The sequence below is a fragment of the Aptenodytes forsteri genome, unplaced genomic scaffold (genome assembly GCF_000699145.1).
Source record: "Aptenodytes forsteri isolate BGI_AS27 unplaced genomic scaffold, ASM69914v1 Scaffold56, whole genome shotgun sequence".
NCBI lineage: Eukaryota > Metazoa > Chordata > Aves > Sphenisciformes > Spheniscidae > Aptenodytes > Aptenodytes forsteri.
In genome coordinates, this window is record NW_008796213.1 from 5,443,333 (window position 1) to 5,464,774 (window position 21,442).

At 38.4% G+C, this 21,442-nt stretch overlaps 1 protein-coding gene across 1 annotated transcript in view; it reads left to right on the plus strand.

Annotated features, from left to right (window-relative positions):
- Positions 1-21,442, plus strand: part of MYBPC1 (myosin binding protein C, slow type) — a 79,613-nt gene that overhangs the window by 56,349 nt on the left and 1,822 nt on the right. Inside the window, exons 21-30 of the mRNA XM_019474394.1 lie at positions 166-354; positions 1,443-1,577; positions 6,289-6,456; positions 6,880-6,968; positions 8,351-8,546; positions 9,337-9,476; positions 11,398-11,557; positions 13,115-13,251; positions 14,156-14,342; positions 20,675-20,714. Of these exons, the coding sequence (XP_019329939.1) occupies positions 166-354; positions 1,443-1,577; positions 6,289-6,456; positions 6,880-6,968; positions 8,351-8,546; positions 9,337-9,476; positions 11,398-11,557; positions 13,115-13,251; positions 14,156-14,342; positions 20,675-20,685 (1,412 nt within the window). The 3' untranslated portion in view covers positions 20,686-20,714. The remainder of the gene's footprint in view (positions 1-165; positions 355-1,442; positions 1,578-6,288; positions 6,457-6,879; positions 6,969-8,350; positions 8,547-9,336; positions 9,477-11,397; positions 11,558-13,114; positions 13,252-14,155; positions 14,343-20,674; positions 20,715-21,442) is intronic.

Consider the following 21,442-nt stretch of genomic DNA (forward strand, 5'->3'; position numbering starts at 1 on the left):
TAGTTTGCAATAGGAAAAATTTAACAATAACACCTAAACCACTCTGAGGCCAGGAGATATTGAGGTGCATCCAGGAAAAACGCTATTGGCCAGTCAAAAATCAGACCCCTCACTATTGACCTTTATGCCACCACTTACTATAATAAACTTTTGTTTGGTCAATAGGATATTTCATTGAAAGGAAAAAGAAACAAAGCTCCAGGTGGATGAGGTTGAATTTTGAGCTGTGTAAAGAAACAACTTTTGAGCCAAAGAAGATGATTGAAGGTGTTGCTTATGAGGTCCGTGTATTCGCTGTTAATGCAATAGGCATTTCCAAACCAAGTATGCCTTCGAAGTCCTTTGTTCCTTTAGGTAAGTAAACAAGAGCATAGAGATAGGTATGCATTTAGAAAATTATCTTTGACACATTACTACAGTCATCTAATTATATAACTGTAGTTCTTGTTACACTTGTGTTGCTCAGGATGTGTCTTTATTAGGTGCTGCATAAACTATATGTCTATCCCTGAAGGATTGATAGATTTATAGTCTTTTATAAACAAGAAACAAGGATGTATAGACAGAAAAATGGTGCACTACAATAAAACAGTGACATGCTATAGGTGAGCCTGATATACTATGGTCAATATGTTTTAAGGACCAGAATTAATAGTTCCATGCTTTTGTATATCATAGGGTATATGTCATAGGTTGTATATCATAGGGTATATATGACTCCTGAGTCAACAGAGTCAAGCTACTGGCAATTTACAGAATTGATAAAGATTATGGATTATAGTCTTGGTTGTTTTTTGCAGAAAGGGATCACATATTTTCAATATCCTTTTGCAGACAATCCAGATTAGGCTAGGTCATATTTTACATTATTCTACATGTCCTCTTACTGCTTTATATTAATGTAACAGCTAGAGGGCCTTGTCATTCACCTAGTGACAGACTAATTTGGTGGCCTTTTCATATAAAGAAACAGATTTTTCAAACTATTGTGACAACCACAAGTCCCTGTAAAAGAAAGGTGCCTTGTTCTGTAGGCCAGCAAAGGTTCCCACCTTGTTCAGCGGCACCCCCATGATGCAGAGGAGGAAGAAGGTGGCTGTTATTGCTACAGCGTGCTGTCCTCCTGCCAGAAAATACCTGCTGTTGTAGAATACGCTACTCACAACTTCTCTGCTTTACCTTCCACCACTCTTTGTCCTTCTCACTCCTCAGAAGGAGGAATTTAACTCTGGGTTAGGCTGTGAGCAGATATGGGATGAGGTACCTGCTTCTCCTAGTTTGGTCCTAATTGGGGAAGACGTGCCAGGGATGATTGGAAATGCCTGGTACGCAGGATTTAGCCTGTCACCTATGATGCTAAATTAGAGGAATACACACCATAAACGTAAACCTTTAATTGTAACACAGCTTTCTGCCTTCTCCCCGCTGCCTGCTTGCTTCAGCTGTTACCAGTCCACCAACTCTCCTGGCAGTGGATGGAGTGACTGATACCTCAGTTACAATGAAATGGAGGCCACCAGACCACATCGGAGCGGCAGGGTTAGACGGCTATGTTGTAGAGTACTGCTTTGAAGGAAGTAAGTGGCAACGACTGTGGTATGTTACTCATAGTGAAAGTAGGTGAGACTTTCTCCATTTTTTCTCTACGGGTATCAGGTGCTCTCACTTTAAGGCAGAGACTAATCAGTCAGAAGACCTCAAGCAGCAGGGTTTTGCTCAGGCCTCCTTTGGTTTGTATTCCAGATCCCGCCTATTGACTGTAGTTCAACCCACCTTACCTTTGATCTGAAATCCAAATCAAAAGCCATATAATCTGTTGTAGTGTACCAAGTACCGTGTTAATCGCTATCCTCTTTTTTGAGCTAAATGAAGAGTCGATGCAGTAAAGAGTGCATGGATGAAAGAATAGGAAATAATGAATGGCTATAAGCGTGGTCCAAAATATGTGCAGGTTGGCTGGGTTTTAGGGACAGGAGGTCCTCAGTGCGGTAATCCCTATCTTGACATATTACTAATTGGCTACTTCAAGTGCCAGTACTGAGGACAAACAGCCTCTCCAATAGCTGGCTGTAGAAGTTATCTAGGCATGCAAAGTTCATGTCTGGATATTGAATTTCTCCAACGTTTCAGTATAGTTAGATACAGGATTTTTAACTATGTCCATCTAAGACATAAATCTATACAGAACTGAAGGAGAAAGATAAAGATGTAAGAGACTGAATAAACTTATGAGACTAAAATAACAAGGAATAGGGAAATATAATGTATATTTTACAACTAAGAGTCTTTGGTGATCAAGCAGCAGAAACTTAGTATTTTCCAGCAGATTGTCTTCTGAGTTGGCATCAAATGAAGTCTATTTTCAAAAAGTAAATCCACCAACTCCTGGGTAAGTATCAAATAGCCTGGAGTGGTATGTGCAATACCCAGCCGCTGTGGACAAATGCCAATCAGTGGGACTCCAGCAATGTTGTGTGTTTGGATGAATGGGACACAGTTATCTTCAGCTCTGCTAGCTGCTGCTCTTAACTGCGCTGTAAATCAAGTGATGAGTTGGACACCTTTTTTCATAAAGGCATTTATTTCAATGAAAGCTTTTCATGAACGCAGTCCACAGCCTGGAGACAAGAGGTAGAGGACAGAACTTGTCATTCACACTGTCACGTGTTTCAGATTCAGACAATCCAGGAAAATGGTAGTTCACAAAAGTGGTCAGATACCACAGAAGCAGAGTGCCCTCAGCTCTCACTCAGGAGAGTGGGAGAGGGAGTGAAGAAGAACCACTGGCTTTTCTCAGGAGCACTCAGCATCTTGTAGTATTGAGCTGAATATCTGTAAGGAGCAGGAACAGACTGCAAGAAGCTCAGAGGTCTGGAGAAGATTACCTGAAGGCAGACACAGCTGGAATGGTAGGAAGGGTTTTCCTTGTATATTGGGAGGGAGCTGTGGGAACAGCTCAGAATGAGTAAGCATGCAGTCTTACATCAAGATGCAGCATTCCTATAATGTTTCCATTGCACAGGCAAGATGTATGGGAATATAAAGGGGGCTGTCAACGTGAGGACTTCAGTGTATGTTGTATATTATGCTCTGTTTCATATTGGAAGGATGGCAGGGGAAAAGTTAAAAGTGTTTCTAATATGTCACTGTCATAAAACCCTTGACATTACAGCATGTGATTTCCAAAATAGGTGACAAAAGAAGATAAGAAATATATATACGCTAATGCAAACTATGGTGTTCAGAGGAATCTTCCAAGTCTATCTTTTAAGGACTATTAAACAGAAGATCATTGTATACCTGTTGAATGGAACAAATTCTTTACTTTTTTTTTTTTTCAGATAGGTTTAAAACATATGAAGATACAACAAAATGGCAGTCAACTCTGTCATTTTATTGTTACCCACCTCAGTTAAAATACAATGGGTACAATGTATTTTACACAGCTTTCTGAGTGTTTATGTATATCTATATATGCCTCCTATATATGCATATACATCTATATATACACAATTGACATTATTTATGTATATATGTTATGAAAATGGTTAGGAAGAAGCAAGCTTGGTAGAAAATACCGATTAAAAAAGACATGTTATTGGACTATACATCCTTTTCTCTATGTTCAGTCCTTTTTTTCTTTCTTGCAATATCTCAGTGCCTCCTTTTTTCAGTCCTTTCAGTGCCTGTTCTGCCTCAGACTAATTTCTTCTATACTGTTTAATAACTCTTTTTAATTTCAAGGTACTTTTTATGACTGTCTATATTCATTCTGCTGTTCTTTTCTTTTAGTTATCTGTTTGTAAACTCATTTGTCTTTACCTTCTCCATTCTTTCATCGTTGTCACTGAAGTAGTTTTAAAGAGGGCTTTTTTGAGACTTCCTTATCATAGCAATCATTAGGAAAACCACAATCTGAAAACAGGAAGACAAAATATATATATAATTTTAATTTAGAAGAATCATGTACCATGAGCATTGGTATTGCTTCGCAAAAATTGGTATTTGCCTTTAGTCTGAACCTCATGACTTGGTCAACATGGTGGACTCTTGGACTTCCTTAACTATGGTAGCACCTTTGACAGCTCACTGTGTGTATTACTGGAGTCTCATCATGAGTATCTGGATCCGGCACTGCATAGGTGTGAATAACGTGAATATAGAACTCCCCTTCCCAGGGCTAGTTTACAACATCCAACTTGAACCTCTTGCTGTGGTGATGTGGAGTAGACTGAATTGGAGAAGTCAATTCCTAGTAATATATGCTGCCGACTGGTTCTTGTTTGACATTTCAGGGGTAGACTGATGAGCTTGGCCCTAGTTTTCCCTATGACACTATATTTATCTGCCTTTAAAGGGCCAACGTACCTGCAGATGGTCTGTTTTCATAGCTAGTAAGTAAGCACTTTGGAGAGTCTCTGTTGGCTGAGATCTTTGCCAGTGTACCCATCCAGGACCGCGCACAGATACTAGAATAGTATTTTTACTATCCTGAAAATAGCCAAGTCCAGGATTCCAGGAAATCCAGGGCAGTCGTAGCTTTGTCCAGGAAACAAAGCCTTAGGGATTACATCATCTGTCATCATCCATGATTTTGGCCACCTTCCTTAATTTTCTTTCTATGTTGCCTTTAGCTAAATGTGTTCTCTTCCTCTGTTTCCCCAAGTTTTTTTCCAAGACTTCTCTTTTCCTGTCTCTCTTACTCAGAATTCTTCTCTGAATTTCTTCTCTTCTATGATGTGTTTTCTTCTCCTCCTACACTTTCTCCAATAATCATTTTGTTTCATTTCTCTCTTCCAAATGTTCTTTTTGCCTCTTTCTTTTCATCTTTCCAGGGCTGTGACCAGGCCCAAAGAAAAAAAACAACCTTATCTCCTCCTCTTCCTTTATCCTTTATCTTTTCTGTGAGCATAATGCATAACTGTTCTTTGATTTAGATGTCCTCTTCCCATCTCTTTCCTCCCTGCAGTCTCTCTAAATATGGGTCCTCTAAATCTTTAAAGCCCAGCATCTATCTTTGCATACTTACTAACAGGAATTGCTAACCACTGACAAAATGCTCCATCTGTGTGAAAGTGGGTGTCTCTGATTAATTTTAAAGATGGATTCTCACAAGGTATATCGACAGATCTGTCTGAGGAATTGGTGGAGCCACCTTTTAACCTGGAAGGTACAGTATTCAACAAAGGATATAAATCTTCTTTAATGAAAGAAAAACTCTCTTCATAAAAGTAAAGATAAATTTCTGAGAGTGAATTTTAAGGGCAACAGTCTACAGAATTTGCTGTAGTCTGTGTATAAGGGGAGGGGGAGGTGTTCAGGAAACAGTCATTGATTGCAATCGTCTTCTGCTAGACGCTGAAAGAAGCAGCTTGAAGGAGAACTTAATTCCTAAAAGTAAGGCCCACAGTTATGACAATGTACCACAGTATTGTGCGCTAAGTCTGCAGGGCTCTCTAGCTTACAATAGTTCTCGTCTTCTGCGCTAATGTTATAATGCTAACTTTACATGATGCGGAAGGTATTGATACTGACTTGCTACTGCATAAATCTGACTTCCAAATGTCAAGGTGCCAGCAGTGTTAAAGTGATCTGTTTAGAGGACAGGGTGGAAAAGAAAGTACCATTTGTAGTTGAAGCTTTTCTGAAAGACTGTACTGTTTCCATCACTCTGTGGATTACGTGCGACTGCCTAGGGGTAGGATAAAAAAATCCAAGAATGCCGTAATTATGTGAATAATTCTGACACAGCCTTCCTTTTTTAAAGGCACCAGAAGAGATGGCATTTCATTGCAATTTGTAAATATTCTGTGTTTCTCTCATCCCTGCGGTCTCAGTGGTAGTTTCAAGAGTACTCAGTACTGGTCTAATTGTGATATTATTGAAATTAATTGTAAAACCCATTTCTCTCCAAGGAAGCTGTTAGAGCAATGATGAGTGCTTTTGGAAATATACTCTTTGTCCCCCTTGTTTTCTATCAGCTGAATTTAAAGACTAACCAGTTTTCTCTCTGAAAATTAAATGATAGACACATTCTAAAAACATTTATTTCTCTAAATATAAATATATAATCAGCAGAAACCCTTAAAGCTTTGAAACATTTTTCCTACGTATAATTAAAGTGAATCAATATCATGTTACAGCATAATTAGAAAAACAAAACAGAGGTATTAAACAGAATATAATTAATCTATTACCGTTCTGTAATTTTCCTCATCCGTGCAGTGGATGTATTTATAATTCCCTATTCTTTCGATTCGTCCTCCCCTCCTCTTTTCCCTAAACTAGCTGATGAATGGATTGTGGCTAACCCGGAGCTGACAGACAAAACGAAGTTTACTATCACTGGCCTGCCGACTGGCTCAAAAATCCTTGTGAGAGTAAAAGCTGTGAATGCTGCTGGTGCAAGTGAGCCCAGGTACCACCCACAGCCTATTTTAGTCAAGGAAGTGATAGGTAAGATCCTCCTGCCTACGCTCACCCACAAATACACTCTGCTTCCATACTTACTTCATTTTTTTAAGGCTAGTACTCTCTTGTTGGAAACTGATGATAAGGCCTTACAAAGCCATTGTGCAGTGGCTAGAAATCATGAAACCGCCTTTAAAAATACTTGTAATTCTTTTTATTTGTTTCATTTCCGAGCCTTTATTGCTCAGCCTTTCAAGGCTTTTTTTCTGCAGAACTTGAACTTGATGTTGCTTTTTTTGAGTTGCACTGTTTCTCACCTATTCCTACCACCATAACATTTGGTGTTACAAAAAACGATGGTGTACCAAAAGTAACATTGTGGGACCAAGAAATTTAAGATAGCTCACTCATTAGTCACTTCTGCGAAAAGAAGATAAATGTCAAACACAAGCTTTTGGCTTTTTTCAGAACCTCCAAAGATTCGTCTACCAAGACACTTAAAACAAACCTATACTCGAAGAGTTGGAGAAACTGTGAATCTCGTTATTCCTTTCCAGGTAAGAACTAAAAACACTGACAGGAAAATACTACTTTTTCTTATATAGCTGCTTTTTAACTTCTTTCTGTGTAACTTTGGTCTGCCAGTGAGTTAACTAACAGATGTGGAAACACACAGACGTACACAGGTGCTTGAAAGCTTTTGCTTTGACGTCTCAAAGAAATGATGTTAAGCCAATTAATGAATTGGGTAGCTAGCTTAGACAGACTGATTTTTCTTCTGTCATCCAAAGGACACTTATAAATCCTCCCAGTAGACATTACCTGTGAGATGATCGCTTGCACAATGCAAAATGGTTACACTGGCAATAGTTAGATATGGTATCAAGGGTGAGACTGACTGTAGTATTTAATCTTTTTCTTGTCTTGAGAGTGGAAAAGGGAGGGGAAGAGTGGGCAGAGTTTCACTGCCTCCTAGAGAAACTGCAACTTTTAAATCCTTGAGAACATACCTATAATATGACTCTTTCCAAGGATATAGCACGTTTTCCCACAGCATCCTGTTAACCTTCCTTCCCATAACTTTTACAACAGTGACTGCCTCTCTACCTGCAGGGTCCTTATTCTTCTGAATACAAGAATTATGGCAGAATTCATTTCTATTTCATCTCTGCACACCTAAAGATACTGGGTGAGCATAATCCGGCTTCTACAAGGCTGTTAAAAGCCTAATAAAAGCTTGATCAGCAATACATTGCAAAATACACTGCTCTTGAGAAATTAAAGGAATATTCTATGGTTATTCTCTAAGGAGGCATTCAAAAAGGTGTGAGATTACCCTTTTCAGACAGCATCTGCAAATTGTTTGCCTCTGAAAGGCAAATCCCACGGTAAAGCAGGTGGAATTCACTCCGATTTAAGTACCTAAATTGGGCACTACTAGGCCCATAAAAATGGCACACAAAAGATGTCAATCCAGCCTACCTAACAACTATTCCAATTGCTTTTGCAGTGAAAGAAGAGAGTTTGGGATCCCTGGAGGTTTAGTCCACTACTTTTCCTCTTTCACTGCCAGTGTAGAGAATGTAGGCACTTCCAGAGGGTGAAATATTTTGTTCTGCATTTTCTGTTTTTTTCTCCTTTTTCTTTTAGAAAACTGGAAATTAATTGCCAACTTTAGCCAGAAAGTTAATTGTCCAATTTAGCCTGAGTTTGCAAATATTTTCAGTCTCCTGAAAAAAAAAAAAAAAAAAAGCAAGCTGCATTTTAGGTGAATTAATATGATTGTATCTCAGATGCCCTATGATTTAAAAAAGAATTCTCAGTTTCTTTCAGGACAGTTTTTATTTCCCATTTGGGAAAAATGGGACATAAACCCGTTTTCTCTCCCACCCTTTTCTCTCCCAAAATCATATACAAATTGTTTCCTGGCTTCTTACAGGGAAGACCAAGGGCAAAAGTATCATGGCAGAAAAATGGTTCTCCAATCGACAAGAACCAAATCAACATCCGCAACACTGAAAATGACACTATCATCTTCATCCGAAAGGCAGAAAGGAGCCACTCTGGAGAATATAACATGAAAGTGGAAGTAGAGAACTTGGAGGACAAAGCTACAATAGATATTCAGATTGTTGGTATGTTTTGAGAAACAGAAGTAAATGCATGCTGTAGAAGCAGACTCCAGCCATTCCAAGGCTATAGGAAAGCAGAGGAATCCCAAAGAGCATCTTTCTCGACAGTGATAACTCACCATATCCAATTACTTGGCTATAGATTTGTGGTCTCTAAGTAAACCTCCCTACACAATGGCAGATGCTTGTTGGAACATGTCAGTCTCTTTTTTCACTGTTGTGCTTTTCATGTTCTTGTCTATCCAGGATGCAAGCCTTTTCCCATTGAGTGGTGTTCATAGCCAGAACTGGTAGTAAATTCATAGTAACTTTGTCACAAGTGTAATGTGGAAGAAATCCTAAATATTGAAAGTACATGGAAGTAGGAAAGACAGATGAGAAAACACATTCACTTTTCATTTTTACCAATCTATTTCTTTACATAATAGGCAAAACTGGTAGCACAGACTTTATAATGATTGTCTGACTTTGTCTTTTAGGAACACATCTTCAACTGGTTTTAACTTTTCCAAAATATCATGTCCTTATGCAATCAAAGAGCACATGCATATTAGAAACCATACTCACAAAGCGGTCAAGCTAAGTTCTTCATAATTCTGACATGCCTTAACTTTGAAAAGTTTTATTTTGCAACCTCAGCTTTCTTTTGACATTGGTTTTGGCACGTGCGTGTTGTAAGAAAGAGAGAGAAAAACCTAACTAAGTGGAAGATGTGTGTAGGAAGGGGGGAAAGAGAGAGAGAGAGAGAGAAAGAAAACAATGGAAAATGTCAGCTGCCACATTTTCATTACAGATCGCCCAGGGCCACCAGAAGTTGTAACTATTAAAGATGTCTGGGGAGAGAATGTGAATTTATCATGGAAGCCACCAAAAGATGATGGCAACGCTGCCATTACTGGGTACACTATTCAAAAAGCAGATAAGAAGAGTATGGTAAGTAATAAAGAGATGTTTAAAAGGCTGATGTACTCATGAATTCTCCCTTTTAAAAATAAAAAGCCTTACATGCTTAAATTGATGTAGGTGGACAAAGCATTGACTAGTCAGCGCTCAGAAAATCTGCAAGGCATCTCTAAAAATTCTAAAAATCTCCTGTTCACTGTATCTAAAGCCTAAAAATGGAAATGTTTTCAGATGATGCCAAAGAGGAGGACTAAATAGGAAAGGACAAGTGGATTTGAGGGAAGTAATTCTGCTTTTTTTCCTTTGTCTCAGTAGAGAAAATAAAACCCAGTAGTAGTTGCTACTGGAATCAAAATGTAGTGCTGTTGTTTTCAAAGCTATAACGTCACATTGTGTAAGTCATTGCCACTCCTTACTACCCATGGCAAAATGGTACATATGTAACTCGTAAACTGCTTTGAGATTTACAGATGAAAAGTGCAATATAGAGACATTTATTATTTTCATTAAACTAACATGAATTTTACACTTCTTTAAAAGAGAGCAGTTGGATTATTACATTTAACACTTACTGCAAATTTAAACACTGGAAATCTAAGACAATATTTTGGGAGTTACCTTATCTAAGGGAATCTTTTTGCCACACACACACCCCCCTTAAATATGTTGATCTGCTTCACGGTCTGATCAATTCATTCTTCCTGTGCCACTATTTCCCTTCCCATCCTTCATTTTTTCTTTCTCTTCAGACTGTAAGAAGAGATGGTCTCTGTACAGTGACCAGAACAATGATGTCCCATCTCTAAATTACTGTGTTAAGGAGAAAGCAACAACAGCAGTGTCTAGGATCCAGTGTGTCATGGATCATTCGGGTCATAGTATCCCCATATTCTCCGTGGTGTTGAATTTTGCAATTCTGGCACAGCTGGCCTTCTACAGAAAACTCTTTTCCCAAAGGGCACTTTGGCTTTTAAAGATGACCAGATATCAATGCAAACTGTGGCACAGGGAACTCAGCACAAGTTCATCTTTAGAAAAGCAAGAACACTATGTAGGGCAGAGTAAAGAAAAGCAAAAACATTGCTGTGGTCATATTGTGCTTCATATTAATCGCATTTTTAGCATTAAACTCATTCACCTCAGTTTGTTATTTAGCTATTGTGTGCTAGGATAGAGATCACACGTCCTGTTACTGCTGCAAGACTAAAGCGCTAAAACCCACCTCCCCATCTGAGCCTTTAGATACCAGAGGACCACCTGCATAGAATTACATTTCTCATGAACACTCAACCTGTGGAACAGGGGCTAGATTAGCGCATTGGCCTCTTGTGAGTACATGTTACTGCAGAGTAGTGCATGCTACTACTTTTCTTACCTGCAGCAATACCTTCTCTGTCAGCAGTGTGGACTAGGAATGATCGCCTCCCCATCTGAGCCTTTAGATACCAGAGGACCACCTGCATAGAATTACATTTCTCATGAACACTCAACCTGTGGAACAGGGGCTAGATTAGCGCATTGGCCTCTTGTGAGTACATGTTACTGCAGAGTAGTGCATGCTACTACTTTTCTTACCTGCAGCAATACCTTCTCTGTCAGCAGTGTGGACTAGGAATGAAGGAGCCTGCATTGCCTCGCCTCACACAATACAACCTTTGTAATATTGGATTTCCTGAAACAAACGCTCCCAGCTAAGAGAGCGTAACAATTCAGTAGGGTTCACTTTCCATTTGGCCTTCACTGCTCAGCAGTGAGCTCTGTGGTATTCTCATTATCGCTCATTTCAGACAGAAGAATTAATTCTTGCCAGCTTCACTATTTTAGTATCCATTAACATTCCCTTAAAAGAAAAGTCTTACTCCCACGAGCTTGATGATTCTTCCAAACAGTTAATGGCTGAGAGGTGCAGGGTGCTGCGGGGAAGCTTACTCTCTGTGTTTGTGTCTTTCAGGAGTGGTTCACAGTAATCGAGCACTACCACCGCACCAGTGCCACCATTAACGAGCTCGTCATAGGAAATGAGTACTACTTCCGGATCTTCGCTGAAAACATGTGCGGCCTCAGTGAGGATGCAACGATGACCAAAGAGAGCGCTTTTATTGCAAAGGATGGTTAGCTAATTATCCATTCCTTGTCAAAAGGGAAGGGGTGTGTTCGGAGGCTGGAAGGTGGTTAGAGGTAAAGGCCATATCTCTAAAACATTCAGATGCATTCCTAGCCCCAAGACCAGGTACAAGTAACAGCTAGGACATTTCATATTAGGACTTCTCAGTTTGTCGGCATTGTTCACAGTTGGTTTTTTTTAATCAAGAGTGGGACATTTTTCCCATGTTCTGACATTTTCTACGATCTTGCATCTCATACTCGTGTCACCACTGGCAGTTCCAAGTTGACAAGAGCTGGAAGAGGAGTAAAGAAGCTGTTCAGTTAGAAGCGGTGGGTTCTGTTAGAATCCTGCCTCCTGTTAGTGGAGACTTGGCATCAGTTGTGCAAGTGCTCCCGTCCATTTCAGGCAGGATCCAACAGATAAGCGTAACCCCTGCTTCACATCTCTTGCAGGTGGAGCTGGACAAATTCTGATTCTGTGGTCACAAATCCTGACATTTCCCAAATTGTCAGTTTGAAGTGGTACTGTAAACTTTAAAAAAAAAAAAATAAACTGTCCCTTTATGGAAGGGAAATTCTACAGACAGGTGGTTTAAAGGAAGAAAATCAAACCAGATTACCTCAGTTTGTCTGAAAGAAAGGAATACATGACTGCCATGATGCAGAGGACAGACAACCTGTACAGACAACACAGTGACAGGCTGAAGGACTGAAGGCCCAGGGTACTGGACCCCACTTCCATTATTAAAAAGAAAACTACCTCTCTTTTAGAAATGGGATCATGAACAAAAAAAATGGCTATAGGAATTGTTTTTCATCACTGCTTACTTGCCCTCGTCATGAGAGCAAGTATCAGGCCTAAGCTACACTGAAGTCAGTACGAGAGCTTGGATCAGGTGTTGGTGAAGCAAAGATGTTTAATGATACCTGTGCACAGGAATAGATGAGAGTCTGTCCAGCTGTTTTAAATGCCAGCTTAGTTTGTGGGTGAAGATGATTTATTGATGGTAATCCCCATTGCAGAGCAGGGATAAAGTGGCAGTGAGAAACTAGATTTTACTACCAAGTTTTCCTTGTACAGAAACTACATCCACTCGGGTATCTGTATTGTTAGTGCACTGTATGAAGCAGAAAGAAAAATGGATTTTCAGATACAGAGCCAGTTTGTAATCAGAACAAATGGTGAAAAGTAATTGGCAACAGAGTGAACACGGCTTGTCAAGGCAGCCATCCCGCAGTTCATCAGCCAGGATGCGTCCTGTTCTGTAACATGCAGGGCATGCAGGCAAAGACACAGAATAAATGTGTATTATTTTGTATACCACCTACTCAGGAACCAAAGAGAGGCTCTCAGACATCTACCCTATAGCATGACCAAGGGCTATAGTCACTTCCCAGGCTCACTTCCAGCCTCCCCTACAAGTGCAACTACTAGAGTCAGGTTGGTACCTAAAGCAGTGCAGATCAGAACAGATTCAGACTCCTTGTAGCTTTTTAAGATGCTTGGGTATTTAGCTACATGCCAACACTCTTTTTATAAATGTTTTATTTTCATTTCATAGGTAAAGTCTACAAATACCCAGTTTACGATGATTTTGACTTCAGTGAACAGCCGTTGTTTACTCAGCCTCTAGTCAACACGTTTGCTGTAGCTGGTTACAACGCTACTTTGAACTGCAGTGTTCGGGGCAACCCCAAGGTACAGCATAGCTCGTAACACTATCATCAGTTAAAACACAAGGGAGTTTAACCTGACAATAAAAATTGTGATACCATTTTTACCATTTGTCTCTCTCACAAGCCAGGCTGAAGGCAAAGAGAGTGGTGTGGACTCTAACGAATACAAAAAAGGACCTACTTACCTGTGTTATAGGCATTATAATAGTTACTAAATCCACAGATAACTCAGTGAAAGGGCAGAACCTCAGGAAAAGGCTGGGCTATACTGGGACCGGCACTGACAACAGCTGTACAGTTAATAGTAAAGGTTGTTAGTAAAATAAAGACATAATTATTCTATAAAAAGCTAATTATGCTTTAAGAAAGCGCATTACAGGAATACTCTGGGGACCACGTTGGTTCTCAGACGCCCTGTGCAATGCATCTTCCAGTTTCTTTTGAGTTGTGTCTTTTTGTGATCTGTTTTCTGTTGTGAAAAACTGAACTGACCTAGTAAAATGAGAACTCAAGAGTGTTTAAGAACGTTTGCTGTTCACTCTTCACCTTCACAGTTTCTGACTGTTCTGTGTGCAATACTGTGAAAAATCATGTTTTTCTTATTGACTTAGAGTAACTAGATGTCAAAAGCTATTGCTCAGATGTTTGCTATCGTTACACAGGACCTCTTATATTGATAACAGGCTTACACTTATGACTTTAATTATGTGATAGGAGCTGTACTGAAAAAATCGTGCTTAAAAACAGATGCACGATGCAGCCCGTGTTTATGTTTGAGTTAAGAATTACAGTTTCCTTTCTATCACTATTTTATCTATTTTGTATGATTTCTGGATTATTCAACTTCAACAGAACACCACAAAAAGTGATAAAATATTTAAGTTCATAGGTTTGTGCATGTGGGTTTTCTTCTGTTTTTACCACAGCCCAAAATAACCTGGCTGAAAAACAAAGTCATTATAATGAATGACCCAAGGTACCGAATGTTCAGTAACCAAGGTGTCTGCACCTTGGAGATCCGCAAACCCAGTCCCTATGATGGAGGTACTTACACTTGCCGAGCAGTCAATGAACTTGGAGAGGCAGAAGTTGATTGCAAACTGGAAGTAAAAGGTAAGGGTTTTAAATCATGGCAAATGCTCTGTTTGTCTGAATACCATCTGCATAGGAGTCAAAAGTATGCAAGGCAAATGCAAAAGGGAGTCCAAACAAGTTTTTTAACTTTCCTGGATGAAAATAATAACTTTTTTTTATAAAAAATAAACTATATTGGTTGCTTTGCTTTCTTTTTGAGGACCAACGTGCTGTGCTTATGCTATATTGCCTTCCCCCACACACACACCAATTCACATATTCAGTGATTGCAAAGACTTTTTCCACAAGTGACAAAATGGTAGACTATACCTCTTAGAGCTGTGCCACTTACCTGGCAAACTCTAGTAAGCCTCAGCCACAGAGCTCTTTGGGAAAAGATGAAAAAACTCAGCTTGGATAAGAGACAGATCTCTGAAGGAAATGGCAAGGGGATAAGGAGAGAAGGAAGAAAGATTAGTTCAGGGCAGTCTTTGTCTGCCTTAAAATTATGTATTAAACAAACCAAACATTCGCTTCCAAGGAAAACTTCTTAATGTAGTTTGTTAGCAAAATCATGTAGCAAAAAGCAGTATTGTTCCCAAGGACAGAAGCTAGTTGATATAATTGCTGTATTTGCGTTAAGAACAAAGTAATCAAAACCATGGATTTTGCAAATACAGGGAAAGAGGGTGAAGGAGGTTAGCCTTCTACAACTGAAGACATATCTTTATTTTCATTAATAGATACATTTTATGAATTCCAGGTAGTTTAGCATTGACTGGGATATCACGAATGGCAATAGGATTTGGATTGGACTACTAATGAATAATCTCAGGACCATATTTTTCAGAAAATTATTTCCTAGGAAAAGATGGGGTCATATTTAGGTGGACTAACTCCCACCAAAGGCTTTTGCTTCAACTGTGGAATAAGCTAAGCATTTCTGAAAAAATTAATTTGAGGTCATAAGTAAGGAAAGCTGCCTAAAGCCAGATGATAGGAAGTGTCTAACTCAGGAACTTAGAGGGATTTTAGGCTAGCTGAATATGGCCGTAATTATATTATTTCCATCATGCTAGTCTATAATGAAAACTGTAATATTTACTATTCTTATGGATTGTATTGTGTTTATTTTGGATTTCAATTTCCATTTTCTGTATTTTCTGATGTATCTTGTCCCACAGCTCAAATCTGCTAGCAAGAAGCCATTGCAATACATGTTTGGTCTATGAAGTTGAACATTTAACTAATGTAATGAAAATATGCATAATATGTTTCTTAATTTTCATGATTTATTTTTAAGACACTGTGTTTAAAAGGTGATGTCCTCATCCTGGAAGTATGATTGTTTTCCTTAATCACAAGCAAACTGTCTATTTCACAGTGTAACAGAAGACCTCATCACCTGAGAAGGCTGCTTCATCTATTTTTTGATACCGAAAGGCCACATTAGTTTGCCATCTTATTAAACTTCCTAAGTCCCCAAGCCCTAAAGTTCTTACGCACGTTTATACTCAGCTGTAACTTTTTTATCTTCCGCACTTTGCTTGTAGTACAACAAAATACTACATTTTAAATACAAGAAGCTCTTTATTTCTGTCCTTTGTTTTACAAAGAATTTTTTACATATAATGTGCGGAATACTGTGAAACATTTTTAAGATAAGGAATAATTTAACTAATATCTCTCCATTTTAGGAAGTCCAAACTCCAAACATTGCCATGGATTACATATTCTTCTTCAGTAATTCCCTTTCCAGCTGTTGTGAAATATAGATGCTTCTGTTGATCTTGGAACTTTTTTCACTGAATATCAGGATGAATTAAGTTTGCTGGTTTTGAACCATAACACAAACACCATGTCTTCATTCAGGCTCTCTTTTAATATGCAACAGTTCCCAAGAAATTGTTCAGCAGCAGTGGAAGCTGCTCTATGTTAGAGTTTTTAAGAGACAAATGTGAAGAGATTTTTGCCTTTGATCAATACTGATGGGGAGTTTAATTTCTTACATTTATGGACGTTTATGGAGTGGTATCTGAAATAGGCTGGGAATGCTTAGATCCTTTTCCAGTCAACTAGAAGTAATGTCTCTAGGAAAAAAGCTACAGTTCTGTTCATTAAAGCGGTTACCAGGTACAGCTAGTCCCTGATGATTTTTGCTGACAAATGTTCGTTTAACTTTCATAGGTCCAGTTTTCTGAGTAGTGTTCTGAAATGGAGAGCACATGATACACTATGTTCACAGGCTGCCAGGCCTGTCCCATTCGCAGCTGATTCTTTCCACAATGGCTGCATTAAAGATTAAAACCAAAAAAATTATATCTGGCAACATGGCAGCAAACATTTAGGGTAGACAACAGTCAGAGCAGAGAAGCACTAGAGCAGATTTCCTGCAGAGGTTGTAAAGCCTTTGGTACCAAGAGCCTTTAAGAGCAGCTTAGAAGAATGACAGCAGTACAATTTGTTAGGATTATGATATGCACTAAATGACATCTCAAGATTGCTCCCAGCTCTGTGAGTCTGAGATTTTGACTCAGTTCTTAACGTTGCCGACACACCCTAGCACCTCAGTCAGATTCAAGTATCCCCCGATCATTCATCCCACAGGAAACCTTGGATAGATGCATGGGCTTTGCATCACGTCCTGAGGGCTGTACTAATCATCCTATCAGCTGGTTGCAGCACGTCCTACAGTCTCAACTCCTCTGGCACCTTATCTTGGGGTTGCAGTTGAACATGCCTTTGCTACAGTGAGAATGGGGCTGTAAGTTATTCCCCTTAGACAAGATTTAGTTCACCCTTTCCCACTTTCAAACAAAACCTCCCACACCCACTGACTGCAAAAGGCTTGTAGCATAGACATTTCTAGACTCAAAAAGCCTTCTTTCTTCTCAAAGAAAGTAATATTTACTTTAAAAGATCAACTGAAAATATTGAATACTATGCCATAGACATCTTGCTCGGAGCAGTACTTTAGTTTTTGCATCACACCTGGAAGAAGTCCTGAAAAATGCAGGCTGTTAGGATCCCACCTGGGCTGTGTGTCGTTTCTCTCTTCTTAGCTATGTGATGGGCTAAATACCACCTCCCCTAGTTAATGGTTGGTTTCTGAACCCAGTCTCAAATCAACCATCACCTGGTGCAGTCTCACTTCCTCCCACCAAGCTTTGTATTGTGGTTTTCTCCCAACAGTTTGGGCTGTGAGTGGTCACCCTTGCTGAGATTCCTCTCTCCATCCTGGCACGCTTAGCCATTACTTTAGACTCCTTTTTGAAGACTGCTTAGACTAGCAATTTGTAGGGCTTAGACACAGGGCAGCTGTTGTAAGGGTTCAGTGCTGACACTCTTAACATGACCGGCAGTTCAGCTGATGAATTCAAAGGGAATAGGATTAAGCGAATACAGCAGCTGTAGCTTGGCAAACCAGGGTAGGTTCAGGGTTTGCTATATGATACAGGCAAACGCAAATGAGTATTAAACAGCTGGAGCATAAAAACATAATTACGTCTTACTTCACTCTTCTATTGACTTATGTGTTGAGTTACCGTTCTCTGAAGTTTCCCAGCCTCTTTGTTCAATTAGGAGGGCTCTTCGGATGACTGCTCATCACACTGACACAGAGCAGAGTTACGGATTTCCGACTCACTGGAAATGGATTGCAATCTGTGTGTGTGTGTGTGTTTTCACATGTATAGCTTTGAACTGGTTCAGCTTTACTCCAGCAAGTAACTATCAAGGTCTGAGTTTGTAAAATGATGAGATACAGCTGAATGTTGCCTGAATATGACCAACAGGCTCAAGGCTATGCTACCTATCTGGTGAATGTACTAGCTACAGTGCTATTCTTACAGGTCTTTGGATAGTAAGTCATGCTAAAGAGCTCTATGCCATGCAGCAGTATATACTGCAGTAAGTGAATTTTCCTTATATTGGCTAGAATTTATTTTATCCATCTATTTCTGAGGTGTTGGAGACCTGAAATTTATCATGCATATATATAAGCCCAGTCCTAGGAATGTCATAGAACTACTCACAGAAAAGTGTAGGATTTCTGATTTTGCATAGTATTTGAACAACCGAGTAGCTATGAATACTCTGGCTATGAATACTATCAGTATGCTACAATTTTCTACTTTTTTAGCCATTCACTTACAGTATTTTAGTGCCAAATTAAAACCCCTAGTTGTTACTAAATTTAACGCTCATTTCTTGAAAAATAATTAATGATAATTATGAGCACAATAATAAAAACATAAAAATAATAAATTCTTATTCGGTCCTCAAAAAAAAGGGGGGGGTTGCGTTTACTGATGTCATTTCAGATAGACAGTACTTCATTCTTGTATTTTCAGTTTTGCTGAGTGAACTTAAAGATGGCAGTTATATAAGCTGCTCAGTACAACTGTACGTACAATGGCTTTTTTTGTAAATATAAATGTGCTGAAAAAAGTCATAATAGATCTTAGACAAAAGAATAACTCTACCTCATATATCTTGAAAGATAATGCATACACAGAGTCTAATTATATATATTACGTAAGGAAAATTCAAAATAGATATCTTTTAAGTTTGAGGTAGATCCCTAACTATGGCTGTAAATCTCTCATCACAAGCAGTAAGGAACTGATTCCTTATCAGCTTCACTGAGGTCAATGAAAAGATTCAGATAAAGCACCGTGCTTCTTTTATCATGAAACAAATGTTTTTGGAGAATGTTTATCTTAAGAGCGAAATCAAGGCTGGTGATCACTCTAATAGGTTGAAAATAGCAAAGATGCTGTATAAGAAATATTAAAAAATAAGGTGTTAAGATCAACTGGGAAGAATTTCAAATGCGAATAAATACCGCTATAAATATTCTAATTCTGCAGTGATATATCATGGAGTAATTAACCCAGGAGAACCATTCTTCTTGGCGGGGAATAATCAGGTTTATAATAAGCATACTCCTCTGGACATTCCATTTCATTCCCTTCCTATCCTTCCACATGCAAACGCATTTTCTGCATGCAAAGTGTGCATTTATTTGCTTTTTTAGATTAAACTAGCTAGTGTCTCATGGCATACAACGTCTATGTCACATGAGCAAAGAAGGCCAAATTAATCAAGAATATGGGTATTTAACATCTGAGTTAAAAAGGTTTTAGACATATTTCTGCTATACCACTGGGCATAGAACTACCTGTACCTATAAAGAATTTATTTAATGACTGTGACTACCTTTGACCAGAACACTTAGACATTTCCGGGAGACAGAAATTTGAAAAACAGCTCTCAGTTAGCTTGTAGAGTTATTGAAAGAACAGAAGTATCATAAAGTCATTTGCTGTGCTTAAAAGGCATTCTTTATTACAGAATTATAGTCTTTGGTTACAAGTTAGTGCTGAGAGTGATAATCCATGCCTGAGCTTGCATTACGGAATCTAAGGATGAAATCTTGATCCAATTGAAATCAGTGAAAACTTTTTACTTACAAGCATATAATTTTACTTCATTTCCTCTGGAGCTTATTTTAAATTCAGGTTCAGTGGGGTTCAGAAAATTTGGTTCTTTCTATAGAAATGTGTTTGCTTGTAACCTTGCCCAAATCCAGAATATTGGCAGTGCAGTTTTAAAATGTCAGAGATGCCCAGAAACTAGTCTCCAGTATATTACGCATCTAAATTTACTATTTTAAACCTAAAACATGTTAAGAAATTAGGCTAGATAATGTTCCTGTAGTATCTGAAGTATTAAGGTATTTATCTTAAATGGCTACAATAGGCACAAGGTTGAGTGCTTTTATATACGTACATATGTAAGTATATACATATGGATGTTTTGTAGAGTCAAAATGTTTAATTAAAGGTGAGGGCTCCTATAGAGTAAATAGCATGCTTTAAGTAATGTAAATGTGGATATGTGGCAAAGTACATACTTTAGTGCACAGGTATGTTATCAGTCTGTGCTTGATTATTTTGCCTTACAGAATTTTGACATATATATATATGCTTCGGTGTTATGCGTGTGCTTTTTTCCCCTGGTGGAAAATACTATATATATATATGTGTTAAATTCCTTGAAGCTATGTTTGGAAACTTTCATCATAAATGTCAGTTGCATAATTTGGTTCCAATCTATACTTTAGACTAATTACAGGAGTTATAGTTACTTGTACATATTAATATAGCTTTTACATATTAATGACAATTTTGAAGTGGAACTGGATCCCTACCTTTTACTCTTCATGTGCTTCTACTCCTACATATTTTACATGACTAAGGATTAAAACATCATCTTGACATAATTGTAAGCATAATTTCACTCAACATTTTCTCTCTACTTTTGTGTTTGCGATTAAATTGTTACTTCTCTTTCTCTCTCTCCCTTAGTTACACAGTAAGGATTTTTGAATGTATATTGTCATCTAAGGTAAGCTTTCATATGGTTCTTGCATATGAAGCTTATGGCTGTTTACACGTCATACAATGTCTGCCTAGTATGGCATGATTTTCATTATTTCACTTAATGAAAATGTTTTTTAAAATGAGTAGCACGGTAGTTTTAATGCATATAAATCCAGATTTTTAAAATAATTGCTTGTTACGGTAATTCCTCCTAGTAGTACATCCCACTACCTTCTAATAGTGCACGTTTCAATGGGATTTAACAGTGCATGAGTTAGCATGATTAATTAGCATGAATAAAATGCAAATAATAACAGCATTTTGCATTTACAGTCAGTTATTTTCATATAGGAATATACCTCTACATAAATGAAATATTTATTCCACAGTTCATTTCATTTAAAAATGAATGATTTGTATCACAACTTGCACTACGTGAGTTGAAAAGAATGCCAAAAAGCATGCCTTTTTTTTGTCTGAATTGTGCATCTACCTAAGGTCAGGAGCGAAGAGTTCTGCAACAGTGACGGTGTTAAATGAGACAGCACAGTCTCATAATCACTGGTAACTAATAGCACTTCAATTGGATAATCCTTGTGTTAATAAAGGTTATAAAATCCTAAAATCTGTACTCAGGATAAATGCTCTATGTAAGTATCCGCTCAGTTGCACTTAGCTGAAGCATTCAGAGACAGTGATATCTTCATCCTGGCAATGTACTTTTGCTTTAAAGCTTTTGGTGTGTTCCAGAAA